The sequence below is a fragment of the Phyllostomus discolor genome, chromosome 1 (genome assembly GCF_004126475.2).
Source record: "Phyllostomus discolor isolate MPI-MPIP mPhyDis1 chromosome 1, mPhyDis1.pri.v3, whole genome shotgun sequence".
Lineage (NCBI taxonomy): Eukaryota > Metazoa > Chordata > Mammalia > Chiroptera > Phyllostomidae > Phyllostomus > Phyllostomus discolor.
In genome coordinates this window covers 94,818,965-94,844,838 of record NC_040903.2, presented here as the reverse complement: position 1 = coordinate 94,844,838, position 25,874 = coordinate 94,818,965, and the positions used below count along the sequence as shown (strand labels likewise).

Genomic DNA, 25,874 nt, shown 5'->3' with positions numbered 1-25,874 from the left:
CATCTATTGAAGATACAAAATACAAGAAACATTGTATCTAGGACAGTGATGCCTCAGTCCCCTTCAAAGTATCCTCACACAGTATACTTTGGGACCTCACACAGTTCTCCCAGTTGCCATCAGCTGCCCTGTCCTACTTTTCTGAATCTCATCTGTGGTCTGAAACCTCTTCCCTTTCAAAGGTGATTTTAGTTGTGGGAAAAGCCAGAAGTCACAGGATGCCAAATCTGGGCTATAGGGGGGTTGAGTCATCGGGGTAATTTGATTGTTTTGCCAAAAAACTCTGCACAAGATGTGATACATGAACGGGCATGTTGTTGTGATGAAGCTGCCAGTCACCAGTTGCCTATAGCTGGGGTTTTCTGAATCATCTCAGTAGTTTCCACAGAGGAAATTTCAAGCTTAATGCAAAATTTGATGCAGATTCATTGCTATACTTCCTCATTTTGAATGTGATGGCCACACAGTTACACATTCTCACTCAATGTCTGTCATCTACCACCCTCCACCACTGACTAGTACAGTGATGTCATTATTGTTCATGTGTGAGCATTCCAGTCCACTCTCTTTGGCTGCCAGGTTACATGGATGTCACGCTAACTGTTCTCATTATATTAACAGTGGCTGGACCTTTTCTGGACAGACCTTGTACACTATTTGCTGTTTTCTGCTTATTCTCTCTCAGTGTCAGGTCTAGCCATATTGAATCAAGTCATTTTTTTTTTTTTTACTATTTTTAACCTTCTCTAGGCTTTTAAATAGATTATGGCCGGTTACATTACCCATAGTATATTAAGATTACATTTTTCAGCCTCTCTTGCAATAATTTGGCAAAGTTCTATCCAATGGGATGTAAGCATAAATATATTATGATTTTTGGGAAGCATCTTTAAGAAGGTCCTTTCTTCCTGTTGGCTGAAATGTCATTGTGATAATGGGAACCACATATGGAGGACTTTGAGGAATAAAGTAGAATTACTGATTTTGGAATCATTATACCAGATCTGAACTGCTTCCTGGGGTCCTCATTTACATGACAGAAGTAGGTTTGTGTTTTATTTACACCTCTAATGTTTTGGGTTTACTGTCACTCATAACTGAACCTGATTGGAATAGACTCATCATGCAATGAAACTTTCTCCTTGAAAATTAACCTACTGATGTTGTACATTCATGGGCAGTGTATCACTCTCAGGTAGATCTAAATTTTAAACCAGCAGCAATAATTTGAGTCATCTCTAATGATGGCTGTCTTGTAAGGGAGGAGATATATAGGAAGAGTGGGAAACCCCAGACAGTTAAATTTTATAATTTTGAATTCAGAAATTAACCAAAACTTCAGGTTCAGTTAAAAATCTCAGTAGCCAACTCAACGTGTTGCAACATTCTGAAATGAGAGTTGCCTTTGACCCTTCCCTTCATTACTCATACAAACATAAAAATCAGGATAGTATAAGGAACCAACCCCCCCGCCATGTGCTTATGATGAGCTTCAGTTACCAGCATATGTCTGATCTTGATTCATCTATACCCTCATCTGCTTCCTTCCATCTTTTACTGCTTTTAAGCAAGTCTCAGACTTCATTTTATCCCTAAAAAGTTAAATACATTCTGAAAAAAAGGGTTTTTTATCCCTTAAACAAAACCACAGTAACATTGTCACACCTGATAAAAATCATCAATAATTCCTTAATGTTAGAAAATATCCATTCAGGTGTTCACATTTCAAGTTTTTCATAAATGCTGTAAAAGTTGTTTTTTGTTTGTTTCACAGTTAGGAACCAAATAAGGTTCACATATTGAGATTGCTTGATAAGTCTTGTAATTCTTTTAATCTATAGGTTCCTCATCCACCTATCTCTTCTTCTTTCTTTTCCTGTAATATCTTTGGTGGGACAACTGGATCATTTGTCCTCTAGCTTCCCAGTCTGGACTTTTCTGGTGAAAACTCCCTGGTATAGCTTAACATGAACACGTTTTTCTAAACCAGTTATTTTCTATAAAGTTATAATTAGAAGGTTAAAGGCTCCCACCAATATTATAACATGGTTAGTGTTGTGTTTTTTCGTCAGGAGACAATAGTGTCTGTTTTTTTCTTTTTTTGTAATGTTAGCTTATCTCTTTTATTAGCTCCAATAAGCTAATAGAAGCTTATCTACTCTGACCTAATGAATGGATCATTTGTGAGTCAAAATGGTTCTTTCCAGTTTCTGGCCTAATTACTCTGAAAGTACTTCCTAAATGCTAGGTTATATTAGTCTCCTTGCAAAAAAGTGCCCATGAAATTTCTTCTTTTCTTTGTAATACAAGTTGTTAAACCTAAAAGTATTTGTTGCATCTTTTCCAGTGACCCAGAACCACATGAGGACAGGGACTTTGTCTATGTAATAGGCACCTTCACCTGTCAGGGTAGTACTTGCTAAAAATAAGAGCATAATAAATGGTAGATGGTTACAGTTTAAAAGCTTTTTGGTTAACTTTTAAGGTCTTAAATTTTTATTATTTAGGAAGGTACTAGTTATACTGAAAAGAAAAGAGTATCAATTTTAGAATCTCTTAACCTTGCTTTGTGATCTTAGAAATTGAAGTTTAGTTTATTCATCCAGAATTGGTGGACTGATCTTGTAATTGTTCTGAGGATTTAATGAGTTAGTGAATAAAAGATATCTAGTAGTTTCTGGACACGAAAAGTACAGAATATATGTTCCCTCTTTATTTTCTGGTTATTGTTGGTTCTCTCACACACATACACATCACAAAAACACAGATTCTGCATGTAGGTGTGAGATAAATTTTTTTTTGTTCTAATGGACCCCCCTTAAAACTTTCAGGGCGCTGACTCTCATGTTTCCTACTGTTTACATATAAATCTCTTCTCTGGAAAACACAAAGTGCAAGGTGTACACTTTGTAAAAATGTAAAGTAGTATGTAAATAACTTGATATTTCACAATGCTATTTTTTGAAGCGGTAAGTTTTTATTTTTCAACCCTGTAGTACATTAATAACATAGTTTTGAAATAGATTAGAGATTTTATTTTTTACCAACTTAACTCTAAGTTGGGTATGAAAAATATAATAAACTTCATTTTTATCAAATTATCTTAGTATATCCTATAAACTTTGAATTTCTGTTGCTTGTGATTCTCTGAATTTAGAATAAAATTATAGGGATTATTTAGAGCTGTTAATATGGTTTTTGTAACTTGAAAGAAAATGCTAAATAAGATTCACATGAATCAAAATCATGTGTGGTTTTATCCTAACAGCCCCCCCACCCCTACCCCACATGCATTCAAACAGCTATTTGGCTTCCTAATCCTTTTACTAAAATATTTTTTGTGATTTTCTCAGCATATAGTTTTTCAGCTACCTATTTGGAAAGTTTTTAATTCTGTTATATTATGAAGTATTCATTATGTCCTTTAGAAAGCTGAATACAAATATATTTTGAAAGAAATTCTTTGAATATCTACACAAAACATTTGTGTTGAAATTAATTTTTAGAAAATGTTTTATCAGATTATTGAATTGGTCATAGTTAACTTTTGATTCATGCAGTGTATCTTTCCAAGTAACACTCTCAGTTTAAGAATAAAATATCAAGTGACAAATAATAATTGAAGTTTTGAAACTTGACGGATTGTACTGATGATAGGTGATGGAGAATATATTTTAGGAAGATTAATCCTGTAGTAATATGTCATAGTCATAGGGAGTGACAAAAAACATCAAGAGATCAGGTATGCGATTACTACAGTTGATATTATTGCCTTAGGTACTAAGGTGAATCTTAGATTTTGAAGACAAAACCTGAGACATTAACAATTTGGAGTTTCTCCTATAAGAGAATAGCTACCAGGGTCAAAGTAACAAGTGTGGAATTGTGCATTTGGGGAGAAAGATATTTTATGTCAGTGTGCAAAGTTTGAGGTGACAGGATTATCAAAGTGGAACATGGGTATTTAAATGTAAACATGAATAATCAGATTTTCTTATGACTTGATTAAGGTTTTTAGTAAAAGTTTAAATTAAATCTTTTTCCTCATGAAGAAATTGGTACTGGCTTTCTCTTTACTAGCTCTGAATTGTTCAATTATTTTCTTTTTATACCATAGTTCACAAAGATGTCCAAAACTAATGGCCTATCAGAAGATTTGATATGGCACTGTAAAACCCTGATCCAAGAAAGGGATGTAGTTATAAGGCTTATGAACAAATGTGAAGACATTTCAAATAAATTAACAAAACAAGTTACCATGCTCACTGGAAATGGAGGTGGATGGAACATAGAACAACCCTCCATTCTGAATCAAAGGTAATATTTGTTGTACATACCTATTCATTATTTTACCTCAGTTGCATAAAATTTCTGAAATTATTACTGTAATATGCCTAGGGAACTTATGTGGAAGGAAATGAAAACTAATGTCAAAAGAGAAACCCAGTGTCTTCTATAAGTGGTATATGAATTGGTTTTCATTTATTTCCTGCCTCCCTCCAATCAGGATATTTTACTCCATCATACCATTACAAATTAGGTAGAGGAAGTATTACCGTCTTGTATAACCTATGTTTTCCTTGACTGATGACAGATGATTTCATAGTCACAAAAAATGAAAAGGTGGTTTTAGATACCCCTTTCCAAAATGTGGTACTTCAAAAAATTAGCTGCTTAATAGCATCAGTGTAAAAATTTCTGTATTAGCTCAATTTCTTTTTAATTGTAAATAAAATGAAATGGTTAAAATATCCTGTGTTTGTGATTAAATATTTTAAATGCTTTCAAAAGCCCAGATTTGTAAATATTTTTTAGGGTAGAAACACATCAAATGAAAAAGACACTTTTATTAAATAGATGATACAAGAAGAAATTATAAAAAGCACTTTTAAAAGGTATATTCTGCAAATTTATTACTTTTAGTAAATACCTTGTCATAATTCTTACAAAAAAAGGCACTAAATTATTTTTACCAAAACATTGGTCAGTCGGTCAGTATATACTAAAATAGCATTCCGTAATTGTGAGCACTCCCATTTTGCATGGTGTTGGGATATTGGAATGTGAGAGATTGTTTTGAACTTCTTTTAAAAGCTTATTTCATTTTAAGTGGTTTGGGGACTCAAAACTGTTCAGAATACTTCCTTTTTAAAAAATGTATAAAATTGTTTACTGTGGTAGTAATTATAGTGGGAAAAACAAGGAAACAATCTTAAGTTCCAAAAATCAGAATATTTAGAATGAATTATGGTATGTCTATACTATGCAGTGTTATGAAACTTTAAAAATGAATTACATCTGTTCAGGGTATATTTCTGAAAGGTATTCAATAAGGTTAGCACTAGGGTCTCATTAAAATTAATTACCTTAGTGATTATTTACTTCTGGTAGTTTTCTAATAAGTTCATGATCAAAGCATATTTGCTGATCATTGGTTAATTAAAAGTCAAGGTGTGGTTACTGGCCTTTAATAGTAAGCTACAATCTTTTCTGTGCCCTTCTAGGGTGCTATGGGATGGTGTAGGGGAACGTGATGCAGTTCCCACAAAGAAGCTCTTTTCTCTGTTGCATAGAAAGAACTATGGCCATGTCAGCAAATTCATCTCCTAAAAGTGTAGTTGGAGCTGCTCCTTCTTGTTCTACAGCATTGGATATGGGGAGTTCTTCACTCTACAAGACTTACCCAGTTGAGTCTACTTTATCATAATTTGGATTTTAAACAATCAAGTGCTTTATTGCATTACTTTAAAAAAAATTCTCTCTTAAATCCACATTTACAAAGTCCTGTTATTTGTAAATAGTATGATCAGGTAATAAACTATCCTTTTCACTAGATTGAGGATTTTTAATGGAATATTTAATGGATAATAAAAGTAAAGTTTTTTTACATATTTTTTTTAGTTGGATTTAGTCCAAAGTACAACTTCTAAAAACCTATATAGATAGTTTCTATAGAGTATTTATAGATGCACTTTTAGGGGGTGAAATTTGTTGTCGTGGTTTTTGTTTTTAGCCAAGGTAAGAATTGGACAGGCAATTTTACTTGTTACTCTGGCCAGGCATCAACATGTCTGTGTACTTCTTAGTATACAGGCATTTAAAGTAGTTACCTTGCCTTTGGAGAGGATTTATTAGCACATAGGAAAATCTTAGACTGTGCTGATGAATAAACCAGTCTTAACAGAATAAATTCTTCATAGCAAAATTATATTAACTGTTTATTTTCCTATTACAAATTTATATAAATTATATAAGAAGGAAAATGCCTTTTAGAGATAAAGGAAATACAGGCGTACAGTAACTCCTCATTAAAAATAAGGTCTTTGCAGGAAAAATATAAGATATATGTATCTCAAAATCATGACATTCATAACTTTATTTTAAAATGTCAAAACTAAAATTACCTGACATTAAAAACAATATACAATAAGGGAAAAGGAAAACAAAAAACCTTAGTACATCTCTTATTTTATTCTAGTTGTAGATACGTAGCCATCTCTCAAGCTTTAGCAATTTATCTAAAATTTATTAAATCTTTTAACTGAAAAGATTTTTCAGTGTTCATTATAAAACATATTTAAATCATATATTCTGTCTTTCTGGGCTAAATCTAACAAGGTTCTTTTGGTCTTGTTTTTTTTTTTTTGTTTTTTGTTTGTTTGTTTTTTTCCCCAACTTGATAGGGTGGTTCCCTATCCTATATCTAAACAGTCACTATGAAACCATTTGACAATGCCGTGAGTGCAGATCAGTACTGCAGGTGTGATTTGACTAATTCAGAGCACTATAAATATTTAAGTAGCTTGGATACTGATTTTAGTACAAGTCAATGTTGTGGCAGTATTTTCAACAGCCACGCCATACTTACGGACCATAAACCTTTGATCAACTAGCATCCTTTATCTCTTTCATATGAACTACTTCAAACCAGGCTCTCTAGCCCGGTATTTCTCTGCATTTAAACTCAAATTTAATACCTTGTGCGTACTCCTCCTCCTATTCCAGGAGTTTTTCTGACAGGAGATTTAAAACCAATTTAATATTTATAATGAGGAGAAATCGTAGTAACTCTTAATGGATTTTCACTAATAAAACAAGTAACTTCAAAATAACATGCTGCCTCATTTACTTTTACGGTCTTAAAAAATTCTTTTTTTTTTTTTAGTGGGAAGTTAGAAGACCTTAAAGATACTCCTAGTCCCCCTATTGAAAAGAGATCACTTAACTAATTCAGAAGGCCTGGGCTGTAATTTTTGTCATTTGGGTAACCCTGGCAGATTACATAAGAATTTACATAATGCAGATTTGAAAATCATAGAAAACTGTAGAATGTCAACATAAATGGAAGGTATGATTATATATCATCTAAATATTAGAACTGCCCTAGGGAAACAACATAGCTGCCCTGTGTTAAAAGTTTGTCACAGTGAATTGGGTTTGAAAGGACTTTTAAACTACACTTTCATTGATCCTTTTACATTCTGGAGAAAGAATCTGTGATAGGCATCACTGTTGTGATATTGTTGCTTGTAATTTAGATAAATTTAGCAGAGGAGCAAATATACACATACAAATACTTGTGTTTTTAAAACAAAGCTCTTTAATGTCCTGATTGAAACAGCTACCAGAGCTGTGCTGCAATTGTGGATGAAACAATTTTGAATGAAAAATTCTGTGTAGTAGATTCTTCTCAAAATTCTCTCATCACTTTTTAAAGTTTTGTGTGTAGTGAATATTTTAATAGGTTTGTTTTTTAACCTGTGTTGATAATGAAGAAATTTAATAACTTTTGTTTGTTAGGAACATTTCTTGGCTGTTTGTGATTTACAATGGGATAGCATGATGGCCCTTGATGCATTTATAAGGGATGTAATATGCCCACCTCATCAGGTTTTATCATTTTCATGGAAAGTGTATAGGACTCAAAAATAATAGAGATCTCAGTTTAGACCATTGAGTGGGTGGGTCAGAGAGAGAGAGAAAGAGATCTTTCATGTTTGTTGTGTAGTGGCAAGGGGCTGAGCACTGGATTGATCTTGGAATGAATTGAAGACCAGCTCTGCCACTGCACAGATGGATTTGGATAGCTGTATGGCCTTAAGCAAGTTACTCAACTTCTCTGAGTTCCATAGAGCTCCTCATCTGTGAAATCGGGATGATAAAAGTGTCTACTTTATAAGGTGGACTAAATGAAGTAATGATGCATAGTATCTGAAATATTATAAACATTCCACTACTAGCATTTATCCTCACCACTACTGAAGTAGAAAGAATTCATTTGGATCTGGAAGTTAAAATATCCATGATAATGTGTTACATTTATTATTAGTTTTGTAGTGGCATAGAAATTAGTTTGTCCAAGAAAGCAGTGGACTTTAAAATGAACTATAAAGACTTTAGCAATACTGCCAATTTTCCCCCTGCATATACTTTTAATTTTTTCAAATGGGAAATGTTTTGTGTAATTGCATACCTCATTGTTGAGACAGATTCTGATTTAAGAAAGCTGTCATTCTATCCTACATCTTTACCCCTTTTCTAATTAAGGGGTAAATGTCATGATTTCAGAATCTATCCTTTAACCATTCATTATGCCATACTTATGTCCAGACCCCTTCCCTGTTAGCAGGTAGGATGGTGTAAGAGGAAACGAAGGAGACAGGATAAAAAGCTGGAGATTGGGAGGCTTGTCCTAGGTTTTGTTTGTCCTAGGTTTTCCAGCTATATGGGTTGTATGCCATCCTAATGAGAGGAGAGTCAGCTCCCGAATAAGATAGATTTCCTGTGTTAAAAGCTTAGCCATACACTTTGTAGCTATGCAACTTCAGGTTTATCATCTGTTTAAATGATGATAATAGCTATTTTTATAGGATGTTAAAGATTAAATGAGATGATGTTTAAAATGATGTATCTATGTATCTGTATATAACAGATGTTTAGTACATGTCTGTTACTACTTTTTAACCACTTACACTTTTAGAAAAAACTTTTTTTCATCTATTATAACCCTCCCATACTACATTCCAAACAAATTATTCCCTGGGATTAATTTGTTTACTTGTTTCAAATGTAAAAAGGTTTTTATCAATTGCCTGCTACTTTCTCCTCTCTAATGTTCATTGATGTCTGTCAGATTTACATTTATGTATAATTCAAATATAAATACACAAATGCATGTACCAGTGACATGAGAAGTGCTTGGCATTCATTTAGAAAGTGTTGATTAAATCAGCCTGGCAGAGTAGCAGATTATGCTTGAGTTTTTGTCCTCATACTTTTATAATGTGCTAAAATTCAAATCAGTACACTATAATTTTCTGGCATAAATATTAGCTTAGAAGTATGTTATAGTTAATATTACAGTTATTTGGTTAATTTGGTAATATTACATATGGCTGAATGTCAGAATATTTTTAAAATTCTTATTGCCATATGAAATAAGTCAACAAATGCAGAATAAAATTTGACAGGATAAAAAATACATTCTGTTTTGGGCTCATTTTCCTAAGTAAGTATAAATAGTTCATAAAAATAAATTAGACCTAGTCCAGTGCATTTGTGTGCATTGTAAACCTAAGTCTCATGTGAGAGAACTAATAGAAGTATAAGTCTACAACATTTGGTAACTCTTTCTTTATCAGTTTATCACTCAAGCCCTATCAGAAGGTTGGTTTGAATTGGTTGGCATTGGTACATAAACATGGACTCAATGGCATATTGGCAGATGAAATGGTAAGTAATAACTCTATTTCTTGGATTTGTCATTAAACGGCATCCTTACTGTCATTTAAAAAATGAAGTGTTCCATTGACTCTGTAGTTTACTTTCCTCACCTCACTGTCTGTATCGCTCTTGCCCTTCCAGTTTCCTATTGCTTATCTTAGCTTGAGACTGCTCACTACCCTAACCCCTAGTGAATATGAGTTTATTGTCTGTCTCATCATTAAATTAATAAAAATATGTTTTATAATTTATACATATGTAAAATACTAAATAAGATTGTACTATATGTGCTTTTCCATAGCTGCCTTAAAGTTCATCATAGATACCTGTCCTTGTTAGTAAATAAATTTATATATTTATCAGCAACTTCATTAACAACATTTCAGCTATTTTACTTTTACTAGATGTCTCAGAGATTATATTCTTTCCCAGATCGCTTTTGCTTGAACTAGACTTGGGAAGTTTATTACAGCCAGTAGTCCAGGTACTATCACATAGAAGCTTGATATTTAACCTTAACTGTCTTTCTAGCTATACTTTTTTAAACGTGTTTATTTAAAATGAGTCATGTTTGCCCCGGCTGGTATGGCTCAGTGGATCTGGCACTGGCCCACAGACCAAAAGGTCACCAGTTCGATTCCCAGTCAGGGCACGTGCCTGGGTTGCAGGCCAAGTTTCTAGTTGGCGTGTGAGAGGGGACCATCGGTGTTTCTCTCCCTCTCTTAATCTTTTCTCCTCTCTAAAAATAAATAAATACAATATTTTTTAAAGAAAGAATCATATTCTGTGGATAAAATGTTTATTGAATACATATGTATTACATTGTGTGTTAGATTTCCAAAATAAAAATTAACAGACTGTGATCTTTGTTCTCTAATTAACTTCTAGTACTCTTGAGTGCTTTGATTCTTTCCACATTTACATCATAAAGATGCTATTTAACTCATAGAAAAGTGAATGATATCTGTAGGATTTTGAAATAGGTATAGCAATTAGATACAGAATATAGAACATTACAGTTGTATAAAAACTGGACTTGCAAATTGAATCTGGGTTTTAGGTCCCAACTTTGCCTTTCATGGGCTGTCTGCCCCTTACCAAATAACCTAATCTCTTGGATCCAATATTAATAAAACATAATTTTTATGTTATGAGATTATATTTGGTATCAAATGAGGTATATTATGTGAACCTGTTTTTGTAACCTGTGAAGGACAATGTTCATGATAAGTTAGTATCTTAGCTGTTGGGGCTACCATGACAAAATCAAAGACTGGGTGTCTTTAAGAGCAGAAATTTATTTCTCATAGTCCTGAGTACTGAAAGTCCTAAGATAAGGTGTTGGCATATTTGGGTTCTCCTAAGGCCACTCTGCTTGGTTTGTAGATAGCCAACTTTTTGGTGTGTCCTCACATGGCCTTTTATCTGTGTGCATGTGTCCTTGTTTTCTCTTTTCTTTTAAGATGGGAACTGGGTCCCTACCTTTGTGATGTTATTTAACCATAGTAACTACCTTAAAGGCTGTCTGTAAATACAGCCAGTTACACTGGGGGTTGCGTTTCAACACATGAATTTGGGGGTGGGGGATTCAGTTCTTAACAAATGATAATGTTTATCTCCTCTGAGGAGCTAAACCTTTTCAATACCCTTAAAAAAAACACACTTTATTTTTCTCTTTTAAAAAATACTTTATTGATGTGTAGCTTACTTGCAATACAATCACAAGTGTTCAGCTTTGTGAATTTTTATGTATATGTATCCCCATGTGATCACCTCCAAGATCAACATTTTTGTTACCCAAGAAAGTTCACTGATTACCACCACGATTTGGGGGCCTATCACCATATTAATTTTTTCTGATTTTGAACTTTATATAAATAAAACTACGCAGTTTATACTGTTTATTTCTGGTTCTTTTGATGCACCACAAAGTTACTGAGATTCATCCAAGTTTTTACATCTATCAGCATTTTCTTTTTGGCATATAGTAGTCCATAGTATGAATATCCTACAACTTATTTATCCATTCTTGGGTTGATGGACATGTAGGTTACTTCCAGTGTAGAACTAGTATGAACATTCTTACCAAAGTCTTTTTGTGGAAATAGGCTCTCATGTCTTCCGAACATATTCTTAGGCATGGAATTGTTGCATAATAGAATAGGCATATGTATAACTGCAGTTAGTCATTGGAACATTGTCCTCATTCCACCCAGTATATATTAAATAATGCTTTATATAGGTAGCAAAATTATATCCTGTCTATGCAATACAAAGGTCTTTCATGGTAATGTATGTCACATATTAACTTGCAGTTAAGATAAATCATCTTGCTCATTAAACTGAGCTGTAATTACATATGAGATTTGTTTCTTGTATCTGTCATTGAGAACTGAGAACCAGAATCAAATAAAGCCAGAAACATTTTCTTTTGTATTTTTTAATATTTATATGGATTTTTTTCATTTCATATATTGTCTTTTGAACTTTTCATTTCAGGGCCTAGGAAAAACTATTCAAGCCATTGCATTCCTGGCATACCTCTATCAGGAGGGTAATAAAGGTCCTCATTTGATCGTTGTTCCAGCGTCAACAATAGGTTTGTTGTGCTGTGGAAAACCACACTTGACTGTATACTATTTTATGTAGGGAGAAGAAAAGCCATGTGTGTATGTGTGATTTCTTAGTTTGTGGAGGTGAATATTAACTTCTATGGTCTTCTTACCAGTTTTTTCTCCTTCATGTATGTATGTGTATTTAATTGTCGTATAGACTTTTAAAGAAAATAACTCAAATATGGGTCAATTATTATAGATCAAGGATCATTTGATTAAATTTATTTTGTTTTCATAATACTTATACATTTTTAATGAATAACTGAGAGAAACTAAGTGCATTTAAATTTCTAATTAAACATTTATTGAGTCAGAGAGTATTAAGTTCTTCCACACTCGGATAACTGTTACATTCTTGCTCCAGTGATTGAATGTAGAATAGATTAAGAGAATGTATTTATGAAAGTAACCAAAAATAACCAATTTAAAGATCTCTTTAAATTGGAAATCAGTAGTCACCTATAAATACAATGTTTGTTTCTCTGCCCTTTATTTGATGCCACCTAAAAACCTCAAAATAATTGTAATCATCAAGAGTAAAATTGGGAAGGCTCTGTGATTTTTTTAAAAATCACTTTGTATTATTTTTTTTCACCTTGTATTATTTTCTAAAAGAATAATTTTTGGGCAAAACTTGTCAATCTGTGGTGTTCATTTTATTGTACACACATATCCTGTTGCAGCAGATGCAAATAATATCTCTTTTGTTTCATAGATAACTGGTTAAGGGAAGTTAATTTATGGTGCCCTACTCTAAAGGTGCTCTGTTACTATGGTAAGGATATGTCATTTTGCTTTTAACTTTAAAATTTCTTTAAAACTTTAACATACTGTAAAGTTCAATAAATACACTCAATATGTGTATATTGTTTTAAATTCTAGGTTCTCAAGAAGAACGTAAACAGATAAGATATAACATTCATAGTAAATATGAAGAGTACAATGTAATAGTGACCACGTAAGTATTGAGAAAAACATTTTTGGAAAGAAATTTTGTTCTGCTCCCAAACTTAAAAAAATAGTAATGTGAAGGAAAGTTTATTTGAAACACTATGCAGCTAAAGTAATCAGATGATTTATGACAATACAGGCATTTTTCAGTTTGATGTGTAACACTAAGATAGCAGTTTTTTGCTAGTACATCAGGTGACTGACAGTGGTTATAAAAAGGTTTGGTCCACTTGATTGAAAGTATAGTTTTATAATAATACTCTCTTAGTTAAAACTTAAAGTAGTATTTCAACTCATACAACTCAAGACATGAAGAGACATTTTTCCAGAGAAGATATACAGATGACCAACAGACATGAAAAGATTCTCAACATCACTAATCATCAGGAAAATGTAAATTAAAATCACCATGAGATACCACCTCACACCAATCAGAATGGCTGTTTTCAAAACATCAACAATTTTCTATTCTGGCATGGATTTGGAGAAAGGGGAACCCTTGAACACGCACTGTTCATGGGACGGAAATTGGTGCAGCCACTGTGGAAAACTGTACAGAGATTTCTCCAAAAACTAAAAATAGATGTCTCTAATCAGCAATTTCACTTCTGCATATTATCCAAAGAAAACAAAAACACTAATTTGAAAAGATACATACACTCTTATGTTTATTGCATCATTATCAACAATAGCCAAGAAATGGAAGTAACCTAGGTGTCCATGAATAGATGAATGGATAAAGAACATGTGGTGTATATGTAAAATGCAATATTGCACAGCAATTAAAAAAATGAAATTTTGCCATTTGTAACAACAAGGATGGAATTAAGAGGATATAATGCTAAGTGAAATAAGGATGGGAAATAACTAAATAAATTAATCATTGCTTAGTAGCTATTTGGCATAAATATCTAGCAGAGCATGTAATGCTCTATTATATAGGTTATTATTATTAAACTATTATTATTTATTATATAGGTTATTTCAGGCATATTAACAGTAGGGTTTTTTAAGTATATTTTATTAATTATGGTGTTAACAGTTGTCCCAATTCTTTTTCTTTGCCCCCCTCTACCTGTTACCTTCCTTTCCTCCAGCAGTTACCCCCACCCACTCCGTTCATGTCCATGAGTCTTACGTGTAAGTTCTGTGGTTTCTCCCTTTCTTATACTATTCTTAACACCCCCCTGTCTATTTTGTTCCTACTAATTAAATTTCTTGATCCATACACCACTTCTCCCATTGTCTCCCTTCTCCCTCCCAGCTGATAACCCTCGAAATGATCCCCATACTAATGATGCTGTTCCTGTTCTGGTTGTTTAGTTTTTGTTTTTGTTTTTTAGATTCAGTTGCTGGTAGTTGTAAGTTTGTTGTCATTTTAATGATCATAGTTTTAATCATCTTCTTTTTCTTAAATAAGTCCCTTTAACATTTCATGTAATAATAGTTTGGTGATGATCAATTCCTTTCGCTTTATCTTGTATGGGAAGCATTTTATATCTGCCCTTCCATTCAAAATGATAGCTTTGCTGGATAGAGTAATCTAGGTTGTAGGTCCTTGCTTTTCATCACTTTAAATACTTCTTGCCAGTCCTTCTTGCCTGCAAAATTTCTTTTGAGAAATCAGCTGACAGCCTTATGGGAATTCCTTTGTAGGTAACTGTCTCCTTTTCTTTTGGTGCTTATAAGATTATCTTTTTATCTTTAACCTTCGGCAGTTTAACTATGATGTGTCTTGGTGTTGTCCTCTTTGGGTCCAACTTGATTGAGACTCTGTGCTTCCTGGGCTTGCATGTCTATTTCCTTTGCCGAATTAGAGAAGTTTTCTTTCATTGTTTTTTTTTTCAAATAGACTTCCAGTTTCTTGCTCTCTCTCTTCTCTTTCTGGTACCCCTATGACATGAATGTTGGACCTCTTAAAGTTCTCCCAGAGGCTGCTTCTACTATCCTCATTTTTTTGGATTCTTCTTCATTCCTGTTCTGATTGGTTGTTTTTTGCTTCCTTTTGTTCCAAATTATTGATTTACTTCTTGACTTCATCCAGTGTTCTGTTGTAAAAATCAATTTCCCTGTAAATTGATATTTCAATTAGTGAATCCTTCATTTCTGACAGGATCTTTTTTTATGCTGGTGGGAGCCTCACTAAGTTCCTTGAGCATCCTTATAACCAGTGTTTTGAACTCTGCATCTGATATATTGCTTATCTCTATTTTGTTTGCTCTTTTTCTGAAGTTTTGGTCTGTTCTTTCATTTGGGCCATGTTTCTTTGTCTCCTTGTTTTGGCAGCCTCCCTGTGTTTTTTCTGTGTATTAGGTAGAGTTGCTTTGACTTTGTGTCTTAGTAGTGTGGGCGAGCATAGTAGGTGTCCTGTAGGGTCCAGTGGCACAGCCTCCCGTATCACCCAGGCTGGGTACTTGAGGTGTGCTCTTCACGTGGGCTAAATATACCCTCTTGTAGTTGAGCCTTGGTTGCTGTTGGCAGATCAATGGTAGAGTTTTACTCAGGCCAGTCAGCCACAAGGATTGGCTATAACCACTGACCACTAACCTCTGCCCTCTATGTAGAATCAACTATGCAGGGGCAGGGTGGCGGTGTTCCAAAGTGGGTCTGTAGCTGCCCACTAGGTGCACTGGGCCTGGGGTTTCTCAGCTGCTGCAGGCCATTGTCAGCCCCCATCTGTGTTTTGCATGGGTCTACCCTTCCTGAGCTATAAAGCAGTCTGAGAAGGCTGCCAGTGGTGCTGGGCTTGAAGATTTCCAGGTGAAGCCAAGCTGTAAATCTAGGCTGGCTACTGCTAGTCCTGGGTCTGGAACTCACTGAGGCCATCTGTTGGCTGTTTGATAGGACTTAGGAAGTTGTGAAGCATGAGCCAAGACCAGTTATTCATACCAAAAATTAGCTTGGGTGGGCCCGTAGGTTGGGTGGGGTGGAATCCCTGGGGATCTCCAAGGCAGGTTAGGGTTATCCAGATTGATGGAATCTCAAATATGGCACTAGCCTGCCAGCTCTGAGGTTCTGTGGGAGGAGGGCTCAGAAAAGGGACAATGGCCTTTCCTTGCCCAGATGTCAGATACTGCCTCCTCTCCCTGTATGCCACTGGTGCCTTTCAAGCTGTCCCCCTGGTACTGGAGCTCAGAGGGAGTGAATCTGAGTAGGTGAGTCCACGTGTGGGTTCTTTAAAAGGAACTTCTGGGGCTCCAGCAATTTCTCCACTGACCAACTCAGTCCTTACTGGTTTTTGCAGTTAAAAGTTGTGGGGGCTTACCTTCCTGGCACTGGAACCCTGGCCTAGGGGTCCTAATGTGGGTTTGGGACTTCTTGCTCCTGAGATAATTCCTCCCTAATTTTTATCCACCACACATGGATGAGAGACCATCCCGTTCTGCATCTGCACCCCTCCTACCAATCTCAGTAGACATGGTTTTTTAAGTCTGTAGTTGTCAGACTTCAATTTAACTGGATTTCTGATGGTTCTGAGTGATGGGGCTATTGTTTTAGTTGTAATTTTGCTGTGGTTGTGCAAAGAGGTGAGCCATATCTGCCAACATTGCCATCTTGATCAGAAGCCAAATCTAGGTTTTGATGATTTGTTTCTACTGACTTCTGTAGGAGGCTGTGATTAGAACAATTCTTTCAAAATTCTTCTTTTCCTTAATAAAATGGACTCAATTTTTTTATGTAGTCTTGTACTTCTAACTGCTGTTAACTGCTATATCTTGGATCTACTAGTTTGATACAGTAGTATTATATTTTTAAGAGAAATGCTTTAGCTTAATGTCCTTTTTTCTGGTGCTGCTTAAAATAGCTCATGAAGTGAAGTACGTAAGTGCAGAATACATATAAATTATGAAAATTGGCTTTTTCCTTGGTGAGTAGAAGTTTGGTTGAAGAATAACATTTAAGTTTTCTTTCAGTTATGGATGACAGCTTTCTTAATTTGATTTGTATGTATATCAGTAGTTACTGGATAAAGAACCTTAGTATTTGAGTACCAACTAGTGCTATTTTTTAGATACTGGCTATTAGAAGTCTAGAAATAAGTTTACAAAGCATTAAATCTTACTAGGGTCCAAGCTCTTAAAGATGTAACCCTAGCGATTCCTTTTCTCTTTTGATGACAGGTATAATTGTGCAATCAGCAGTTCTGATGACCGTAGTCTATTTCGACGACTAAAACTTAATTACGCAATTTTTGATGAGGGACATATGCTGAAGAATATGGGCTCCATTCGCTACCAGCACCTTATGACTATTAATGTAAGAGTATTTTGTGGATTTCTCCAGTGATGATAACATTTCATATTATGTATTTCAGTATACAGTATCTTATATCACAGGTCAGCAAACTTTTTCTATAAATGGCCAATAAGAAATATTTAATCTTTTGTGAACCACTTAGCCTCTGTCACTTGTTCTTTGTAGTGGCAGTTTTTTTACAAGCCTTTAAAATTGTAAAAAACATTCATAGCTCATAAGCCTCAATTAATCGTGATAAACTCTGAATATTAAATATAATCTCCTTTACCACCTCATAAAAGTGCCCTGGGGATGCAAGTTACCTACTTACAAAATTATAATCATTAGTTTTATACATTCTGTCTTAAAGTACCATGATGATAATTTTTCCAAATGGCTAATCTTTCATTACAGAATGCTACATTATTAGTAATGGATTCAGTATTTTTCTCCCCCACTGAGGAGGGTGGACAAAAAAGGATGTGGCTCTTAAAAGAAAAATACTAATCTTAATTTTACCTTCATTCACAGGCAAATAACCGTTTGCTGCTCACAGGCACACCTGTGCAGAATAATCTGTTAGAACTCATGTCACTGTTGAATTTTGTTATGCCACACATGTTTAGTAGTAGCACAAGTGAAATACGAAGAATGTTTTCTTCTAAGACAGTAAGCATAAATTTGTATTTTCTCCAAGTGTTACTTTGTGTTTTAACAGGGTCATGTTGTATTTTGTCTTTTTCATTGTTTTCATGGTGCATATGCAATATGAAATTTAAGTAGTTGATATTCCTATCCTTGGATAGTTGGAAAGTCAGCCAAAATACAATGGGAAATGAATTGGTAACTTATGTAATCAGTGTCCAAAAATACTGGTTTTTAACATCCTAAATTTTTGAAGAGTGACAATTTTAAATTAGTGGAGAGCTCAGATATATTTGGGGGTAGTTTGATCATTGCTTTTTCTTTATTAAGATCAGTCAGGAAAATTAGCATTTTACATAGGTAAACTGTAGAACTGGGCAAAGATTAAAAATTCCTACACTGGGACATATATTTTGAAATAAAAATTTGTAAATATAAAAGTAACAGTTTCTAAAAGTTATAATAAAAAATCCTGGATGAAAATTTTGTTAATTTGCTGTTGCTGGCTTAGGTAAAATACATTATAGTTTGTAGGAACTCCTAAAATTCTTCAATACACCAATGTATATATAGATTCTTGACCCTCCTGTTCACCCATATTTTGCAAGAATTTTCTGCAATATTCTCCTGCTGCAATTAACTATTTTTTTAACTACTGTATTTTTCTCACTTGATGGCCTAGCAGTTCATAGGATATGGAGGATTCCTATACATTTTAGAATAAAATTCCACTTTTTTAATTCTCAAAAATTAATAGGTTTCAACTAACAACTATCCCCATTTTTTAGACCACATGATTCATGTCATCTGTACTAGCTTTCTTTTAGGGGCATTTACCACAGATAAATACAAGTTTTTTACCCATCTCTCCCACACCCTTCCCCTCTGCTTCCCTCACCTTCTCTCTCTATCTCTTTCTCACACACACACACACACACACACACACACACACTTTTTCATGATGCTCTCTAAATAATCAGTAACGACTTCTGAAAACTAACCTAGTATAGTTCAATTTTATTACCTCAGCAGAATACCCAATTACATGCCATGAAACCTCAAAACACACACAGAGCTTTAAAAAGTAGATTATAGCCTGGGATTCAAATGTGAAGTTTCATCTAGAATAGAGTTTTTGTGGAAAACAACTCAGATTTTCATGTTGTGTAATATTGTCATTATGATCACTTAAGCAAATTTCTGAAAGGATGTGTTCTTATTTTACTTAGAAATCAGCAGATGAACAAAGCATATATGAAAAGGAGAGAATAGCACACGCAAAACAAATTATAAAACCATTTATTCTCAGAAGAGTAAAAGATGAGGTAACTTGTCTGCATATTTTTATTAAGACTGCTTTTTTAATCTCTTTATTTCTTTCCTTGATTGATTTACTTAAACTGTTTTCTTTTCTCAGGTTCTCAAGCAGCTGCCTCCTAAGAAAGATCAAATTGAGTTGTGTGCAATGTCAGAGAAGCAGGAGCAACTCTATTTGGGTCTTTTCAACAGATTGAAAAAATCTATCAATAACTTGGGTATAATCAGATTCTCATAATTTTACATGAAAAATAAACTTTACTGGGGCAGCATTTTGTTTAGTCATATTATAGTAGGCTTTACTCATTTTTACTCATTTTTTAAAAAAAATAGTTGGAATAATTTTAAAATGCTTTGTTTGCATTGAGATATATTTCAAGAATAGCTATCGGCTTGTTTTTTGTATTTTTTTTTTAATGTCTCTCTTTGGATCACAGAAAAAAACACAGAAATGTGCAATGTCATGATGCAATTGAGAAAAATGGCCAATCACCCCTTGTTACATCGCCAATATTACACAGCTGAAAAACTCAAGGAAATGTCCCAGCTTATGCTAAAGGTAAAGATTTCATCTTAAGCTACCACTAAACTTCTATTAATTTTGTTAAACGTGAGGTTAAGTTGTTAGGCTAACAATCAGATCATTGAACCTAATGAGCACATGAACCCTTCAAACCCCATTTAAGAAAAACAAATATGTTTTAAGACAAAGTTCAAGAAAATTTGGGGGACATAAGAGCCCAGACAGACTGACATTCTACCTCAAGAATCAGCCAACTATTGCCTTAGGGCCAAATATGGCAGTGTCTACTTTTATAAGTAAAGTTTTATTCTAACAGAGCCATGCCCTTTTGTTTCAGTTTTATCTGTGACTGCTTTCTCAGTAAAAGGGCAAAGTTGAGTATTTGCCAAACACATCAATTAGCCTACAGGGTCTAAAATATTTACTATCTGGCCCTTTAAGATAGTTTACCAACTCTTGATCTAGACTTCAAAATGTACTTCTCTACCTTATTTATTTGTATCAAAAGATTACTCAGATTTTATAGCCTGGTTAGTGAGTCATTTTTCTCCTTTTTTTAAATTAAATTTTATTTCTTCCTGATTTTATCTGTAATTTTAGCCATTACAATTTTTACTTCATTCTTCTCTAGCACTTGTCCTTGTTGAAAGCAACCATTTGCTTTTTAATTTATTTTTGTATTATCTTAAACTTACTATGGAAAATTTCAAACATGTTAAAAAAGAGAGAATTCTATAATGAATCCCTCTGCCCATATAACCTTCACCCAGTTTCTTCAGTTTTTTATCTAAAATAACACTACTCTTTGTTTCTTTTTATTTATTTACATAGAGTTGGTATACAATATTATATTAGTTGTATTAATTTCAGGTGTACGGTATAGTCATTTCAACATTCTTATACCTCACAGTGTGGTCACTAATTCTAGTAATCTTCTGTCAATGCAAATTTATCACATCATTATTGACTATATTCCCCTTCATCTGTTTTACTCATTCCTCCTCCCCCTCCCTTTAAGCCACCATACCTTTAGTCTGTTTTTGAGTCTGTTTGTTCAGTTGTTTTGTTTATATTCCACATATGGCAGATGTCTTTATCTGATTTGTTTCACTTAGCATAAGATCCTCTAGGTCCATTGATGTTGCAAAGGGCAAGATTTCATTCTTTTTTTTTTTTTATTGCTGTGTAATATTCCATTGAACACACAGGCGTGGGCAAAGGTAGGTTTATGGTTGTGAGTATGAGAAACAGTTTATTCTCTTATTGTTTATTTGTAGTATAATTGTAAACCTACTTTTGCCCACCCCTGTATATAGCACATCTACTTTATCCATTCTTCTATGGATGGACACTGAAGTTGCTTCCTTATTTTAGCTATTGTACATAATGCTGCAGTGAACATAGGAGTGCATATATCTTTTTAAGTTAGTGTGGTTTTGTTTGTTAGGTTTTGTTTTTTAAAAGATTTTATTTATTTATTTTTAGAGTTGGAAGGGGGGAGGGAGGGGAGAGAGAGAGACAGAGAGACAGAGACATCAATGTGCGGTTGCCAGGGGCCCTGGCCTGCAACCCAGGCATGTGCCCTGGCTGGGAATCGAACCCGCGATGCTTTGGTTCGCAGCCCGCGCTCAATCCACTGAGCTACGCCAGCCAGGGTTTTAAGTTAGTGTTTTTGTTTTCTTTAGATAAATGCCAGCAGTGGAATTACTGAGTCTGGTAGATCTATTTTTAGTGTTGTGGTGTATCTCTCTGTTGTTTTTCATAGTTGCTATACCAATATTCAGTCCCACCAACAATGTCCAAGGGTATCACTGCCCTTGTTTCATTTAGACCCCTCTTCAAAATTATTTTGAAATGAATTCGAGACCTTATTTATCTGCAGATATTTCACTGTTAATTCTAAAAGAGTAAGGACTTTTACCCCTTTACTGTATATAAAAAATGAATATTAATTTTCTTCCTTCTAAAATGTTCTATGATTTACACATTTTATCAGATGTAATTTTTATTAGATTATTTTGATCATATAAATGATCTTAATTTTGAAGTATGTATATTGTTTTGTTTTGCTTTGCTTTGAGGAACCTACACATTGTGAAGCTAACCCTGACCTGATCTTTGAAGATATGGAAGTTATGACAGACTTTGAATTACATGTACTTTGTAAACAGTATCGACACATTAATAACTTCCAGTTAGACATGGACTTGATTTTAGATTCTGGAAAATTCCGAGCTTTGGGACGCATTCTGTCTGAACTAAAAGAGAAGGTATTAAAGAAAATGGCTCTTTGTTTTGTATTTTCCCAGTTAAACTTCTTTAAGTTCTGCCATGATTTGACTTTCAAACTGAAGTTTTAGCTTTTGTCTGCACTATGTTTTAAGAAACTAGTGTTTTGAGCATTTGTGAGATGTACAGTAGTCCTCCCTTTAATCTCCCCTTTTGCTTTCCATGGTCTTAATCACCAACAGCCAAACATGATCCAAACATATAACAGTAAATGGAAAATTCCAGAAATAAACAGTCCATAAGTTTTAAATTGCACACTATTCTGAGTTGTGCAATGAAATCTTGTGTTCTGCCCTGGACATGGATCACCCCTTTGTCCAGCATCTTTATTTACTTTGTGTCCTTGCCCATTCATCACTTAGTAGCCCTCTCAGTTATCGGATCTGTTGTTGGTTATCAGGTGGACTGTATCACAGTGTCTTGTGTTCAAGTTACCCCTATTTTATTTATCAGTAGCCCCAAAGTACAAGTGTAGTGATGCTGGTAATTTGGATATGCCAAGGATGGCTGTAGAGGACTTCCTTTAAGTGAGAAAGTATGTATATGTATATAAAAAAAAACAGTATATGCAGGGTTTGGTACTATCTGTGGTTTCAGGCATCTGCTGGGATCTTGGAATGTGTTCTCCTCAGATAAAGGAGTTCCACTGTATATGGGTATATATTTCCCTCTGTTGAATCTCCAAGAGAAAAATAAAAGTTAGTAGAATATGTCTATGTTGATGGTTTTAAAAAAATAGTGTTACATTTTGTAAATGACAATCTATATGATTGCTTCAAAATTAGTATTTTGAAGATATTATGTTAATGCCTATTTAAGTAATACTACAGTTTATATGTGAAGTTGCTTAAATTTGTAAGATCACAATCCATATAATACTTTATATCTATTCCCATTAACTGTCCTTAAAAATCAAAACTGAAAATTGAATTTTAATTCTTAAGTTTAGAATTTATGTACAATCTAAAATAAGAATTTTACCTTAGTTATAAGTACTTGATTTTTCCTAAAGAAGCAATTAATCATTAGATACTTTACACCATAATTTTTCTTCCCATGTATCTAATACACACATGTATTTTCACAGGGTGATAGAGTTGTATTATTTAGCCAATTTACCATGATGCTGGATATTTTAGAGGTTCTCTTAAAACATCATCAGCATAGATACCTCAGATTAGATGGAAAGACTCAGATTTCTGAAAGGTTGGTATACTTTAGTTTCAAAAAATCTATCCACCGTATCCTCAAGTAAGAGTAAATGTTTGAATTTTAAATGTGCAGAGCATTAGATAGAATTGTATTGCTTTGCATCTCATGTGTAGTTACTTCAAATTACTATCTTAAGATGAGGAATATTTTCTTTTAATTTTTTTTGGTCGGAATTGCATTCCAATGTATTTTGAAGCAGTTTTATAATTATGTATTATCAGTGTTTTTCTCTTTAAAAATCACTCAAAGTATAAAGAACCTTATCTTTATACCAAAATTGTTTTAAAATTTTGGTCTTTCATATTTTAAGGGTAATTAAATTTGGTTATTTTTTAATTTCCAAAGGTTAAAAAAGTTGTCTTTTAAAAAGAATGCTTTTTCTAGTGTGTTTAAACTGCATTATATCTTTTGGCTTATTTTTAGCAGCTAGAGTGAATTTTTCCTCCTGCATCAGAGTGAGGGTGGAAGTCATGCAAACAGAGATTACACCAGTAGAACTTGATCTTGAGATTCAGTTCATAGTTATGTTGTCTAACAGTAGCAGATGACAGACTTCTGAGAAAGTTAAAGTTTGAAAAGCCATATCCAGAATTTCGATAAGCCAAAAAGCCATTAAAGAACAAAATAGTCCTTCAGGAATTAATTAAATCTGAATAGTTGAATTAAGAATTAATAGAGACAAGTAGTATAGAAAAAATGTTGGTGAATTGGGAAGGTCTTTCAATAAAATAGCTGCAGATAAAATAGCTGTAATACTAAGATCATGTATTTACATCTTCAAGTTTATTTTTCATGTGATGTGATTGTTCTCAGTTTTAATTATGTAGCTTTTAATGAGATTTAACCTAATATATTTATCTACAGGATTCATTTAATTGATGAGTTTAATACCGATATGGATATCTTTGTGTTTCTGCTGTCAACAAAAGCTGGTGGCTTAGGAATAAACCTGACTTCAGCAAATGTTGTTATCCTTCACGATATTGACTGTAACCCTTACAATGATAAACAAGCAGAAGATAGATGCCATAGAGTAGGCCAGACTAAGTAAGTGTTTTCAGTTGAATTTTACTTTGAATCAAATGCAAGTTTAATGTGTATAGAATAATAGAATATATTCTCTCAGGTGTCCTGCTTTAGCTTTTGCGTTTTTATCAAAGCATAGCTACTGATGTATTTCATACCAGCAGTGTTGAATGTGAACTCCACTATTTAACCTATTCAATTTCTAGTAATAAAATAACCTCCCACCCCAACCCACATAGTTCTGCAGCTAGTGAAAAGATAGTATTATAAATGATCCATTGCCTATGAAACATTAGTAATTTTAAAAGACCATTAAAGAGCCAATAGACTTGGTAATATACATAATTTTGTTACATTACTACTTTTCAGGAAATAGGTCGAGTTGTAGGTATTTTAAGTGGAAGAATTTTGACATTGATCACGGGACCATGTAGAGATAAAAGATATCTATAATTCAACTCTACATGTAAACAGCACGCAATGTTTTGTGAATTATTTTACTGTATATCGTAAAGACGTTGATGTATTCATTTATGAGCCAGATATAAGTAACTATTGTGGGACTAAAGCATCCAATGTAGTATTTGTACTTTACTGCACTTTCTCCCTTTTTGTACTGAATTATTTCCAGGAACCTGATCATCAAAGCATGTTTCTTTTTAAAATGGCATACTTATCTGAACCCAGGACTGTTTGTTGTAAACCCAGTATGTTTAAAGTACAGATACCTTTCTTGCTTCTCTCCAACCAATAGGAAAGGATGTTTAAAGTGACATGCTCAGAAAATGTCAATCTCAAGTCCTTTGAATTAAGGAATTTAAGTTTATGGATATTTTTGTTATACAATTTTCAAAAGATTTTTATAGAACTCTTAAGATTATTTATATAGTTCACATGTATCCAAATAATTTTATTAACCAGTGGACATATCTTTTTTTTTTTTTTTTTTAGAGAAGTACTGGTTATAAAATTAATAAGCCAAGGGACAATCGAAGAATCCATGCTAAAAATTAACCAACAGAAATTGAAACTAGAGCAAGATATGACCACAGTAGATGAAGGTAAGTTGTTTATAAGGAGAAACTCCAATAGTTGTTCATGTGGAAATATGACAAATTAGCAGTACCAAGGGGATAACAAAGATGGCCTAAGTTCTTATCTGGCATATAATTTAGGGATAACATGGGAGAAGATAAGTACTACCAGTAATTAAGATCATTTTACAAGATCAATTTGAATTGATGCAAATAAACACTGATTTTAGAAAATTCTGATTATTCCATTCCTTGTCTCTAACACCAAAATATTCCACAAACAAATTAAAACTGGATCTATAA

The 25,874-nt window shown here is 33.7% G+C and overlaps 1 protein-coding gene across 2 annotated transcripts in view; it reads left to right on the top strand.

Annotated features, from left to right (window-relative positions):
* The window catches only part of SMARCAD1 (SWI/SNF-related, matrix-associated actin-dependent regulator of chromatin, subfamily a, containing DEAD/H box 1), a 103,830-nt gene that overhangs the window by 67,941 nt on the left and 10,015 nt on the right, over positions 1-25,874 (top strand). For both annotated transcript variants that reach the window (XM_028508324.2, XM_036026344.1), the window contains 14 exons: positions 4,118-4,317; positions 9,642-9,732; positions 12,223-12,322; positions 13,054-13,113; positions 13,221-13,296; positions 17,411-17,546; positions 18,057-18,194; positions 19,400-19,495; positions 19,588-19,705; positions 19,925-20,046; positions 22,092-22,280; positions 23,387-23,505; positions 24,376-24,558; positions 25,489-25,598. In XM_028508324.2, coding sequence (XP_028364125.1) covers positions 4,118-4,317; positions 9,642-9,732; positions 12,223-12,322; positions 13,054-13,113; positions 13,221-13,296; positions 17,411-17,546; positions 18,057-18,194; positions 19,400-19,495; positions 19,588-19,705; positions 19,925-20,046; positions 22,092-22,280; positions 23,387-23,505; positions 24,376-24,558; positions 25,489-25,598 — 1,738 coding nt within the window. The remainder of the gene's footprint in view (positions 1-4,117; positions 4,318-9,641; positions 9,733-12,222; positions 12,323-13,053; positions 13,114-13,220; positions 13,297-17,410; positions 17,547-18,056; positions 18,195-19,399; positions 19,496-19,587; positions 19,706-19,924; positions 20,047-22,091; positions 22,281-23,386; positions 23,506-24,375; positions 24,559-25,488; positions 25,599-25,874) is intronic.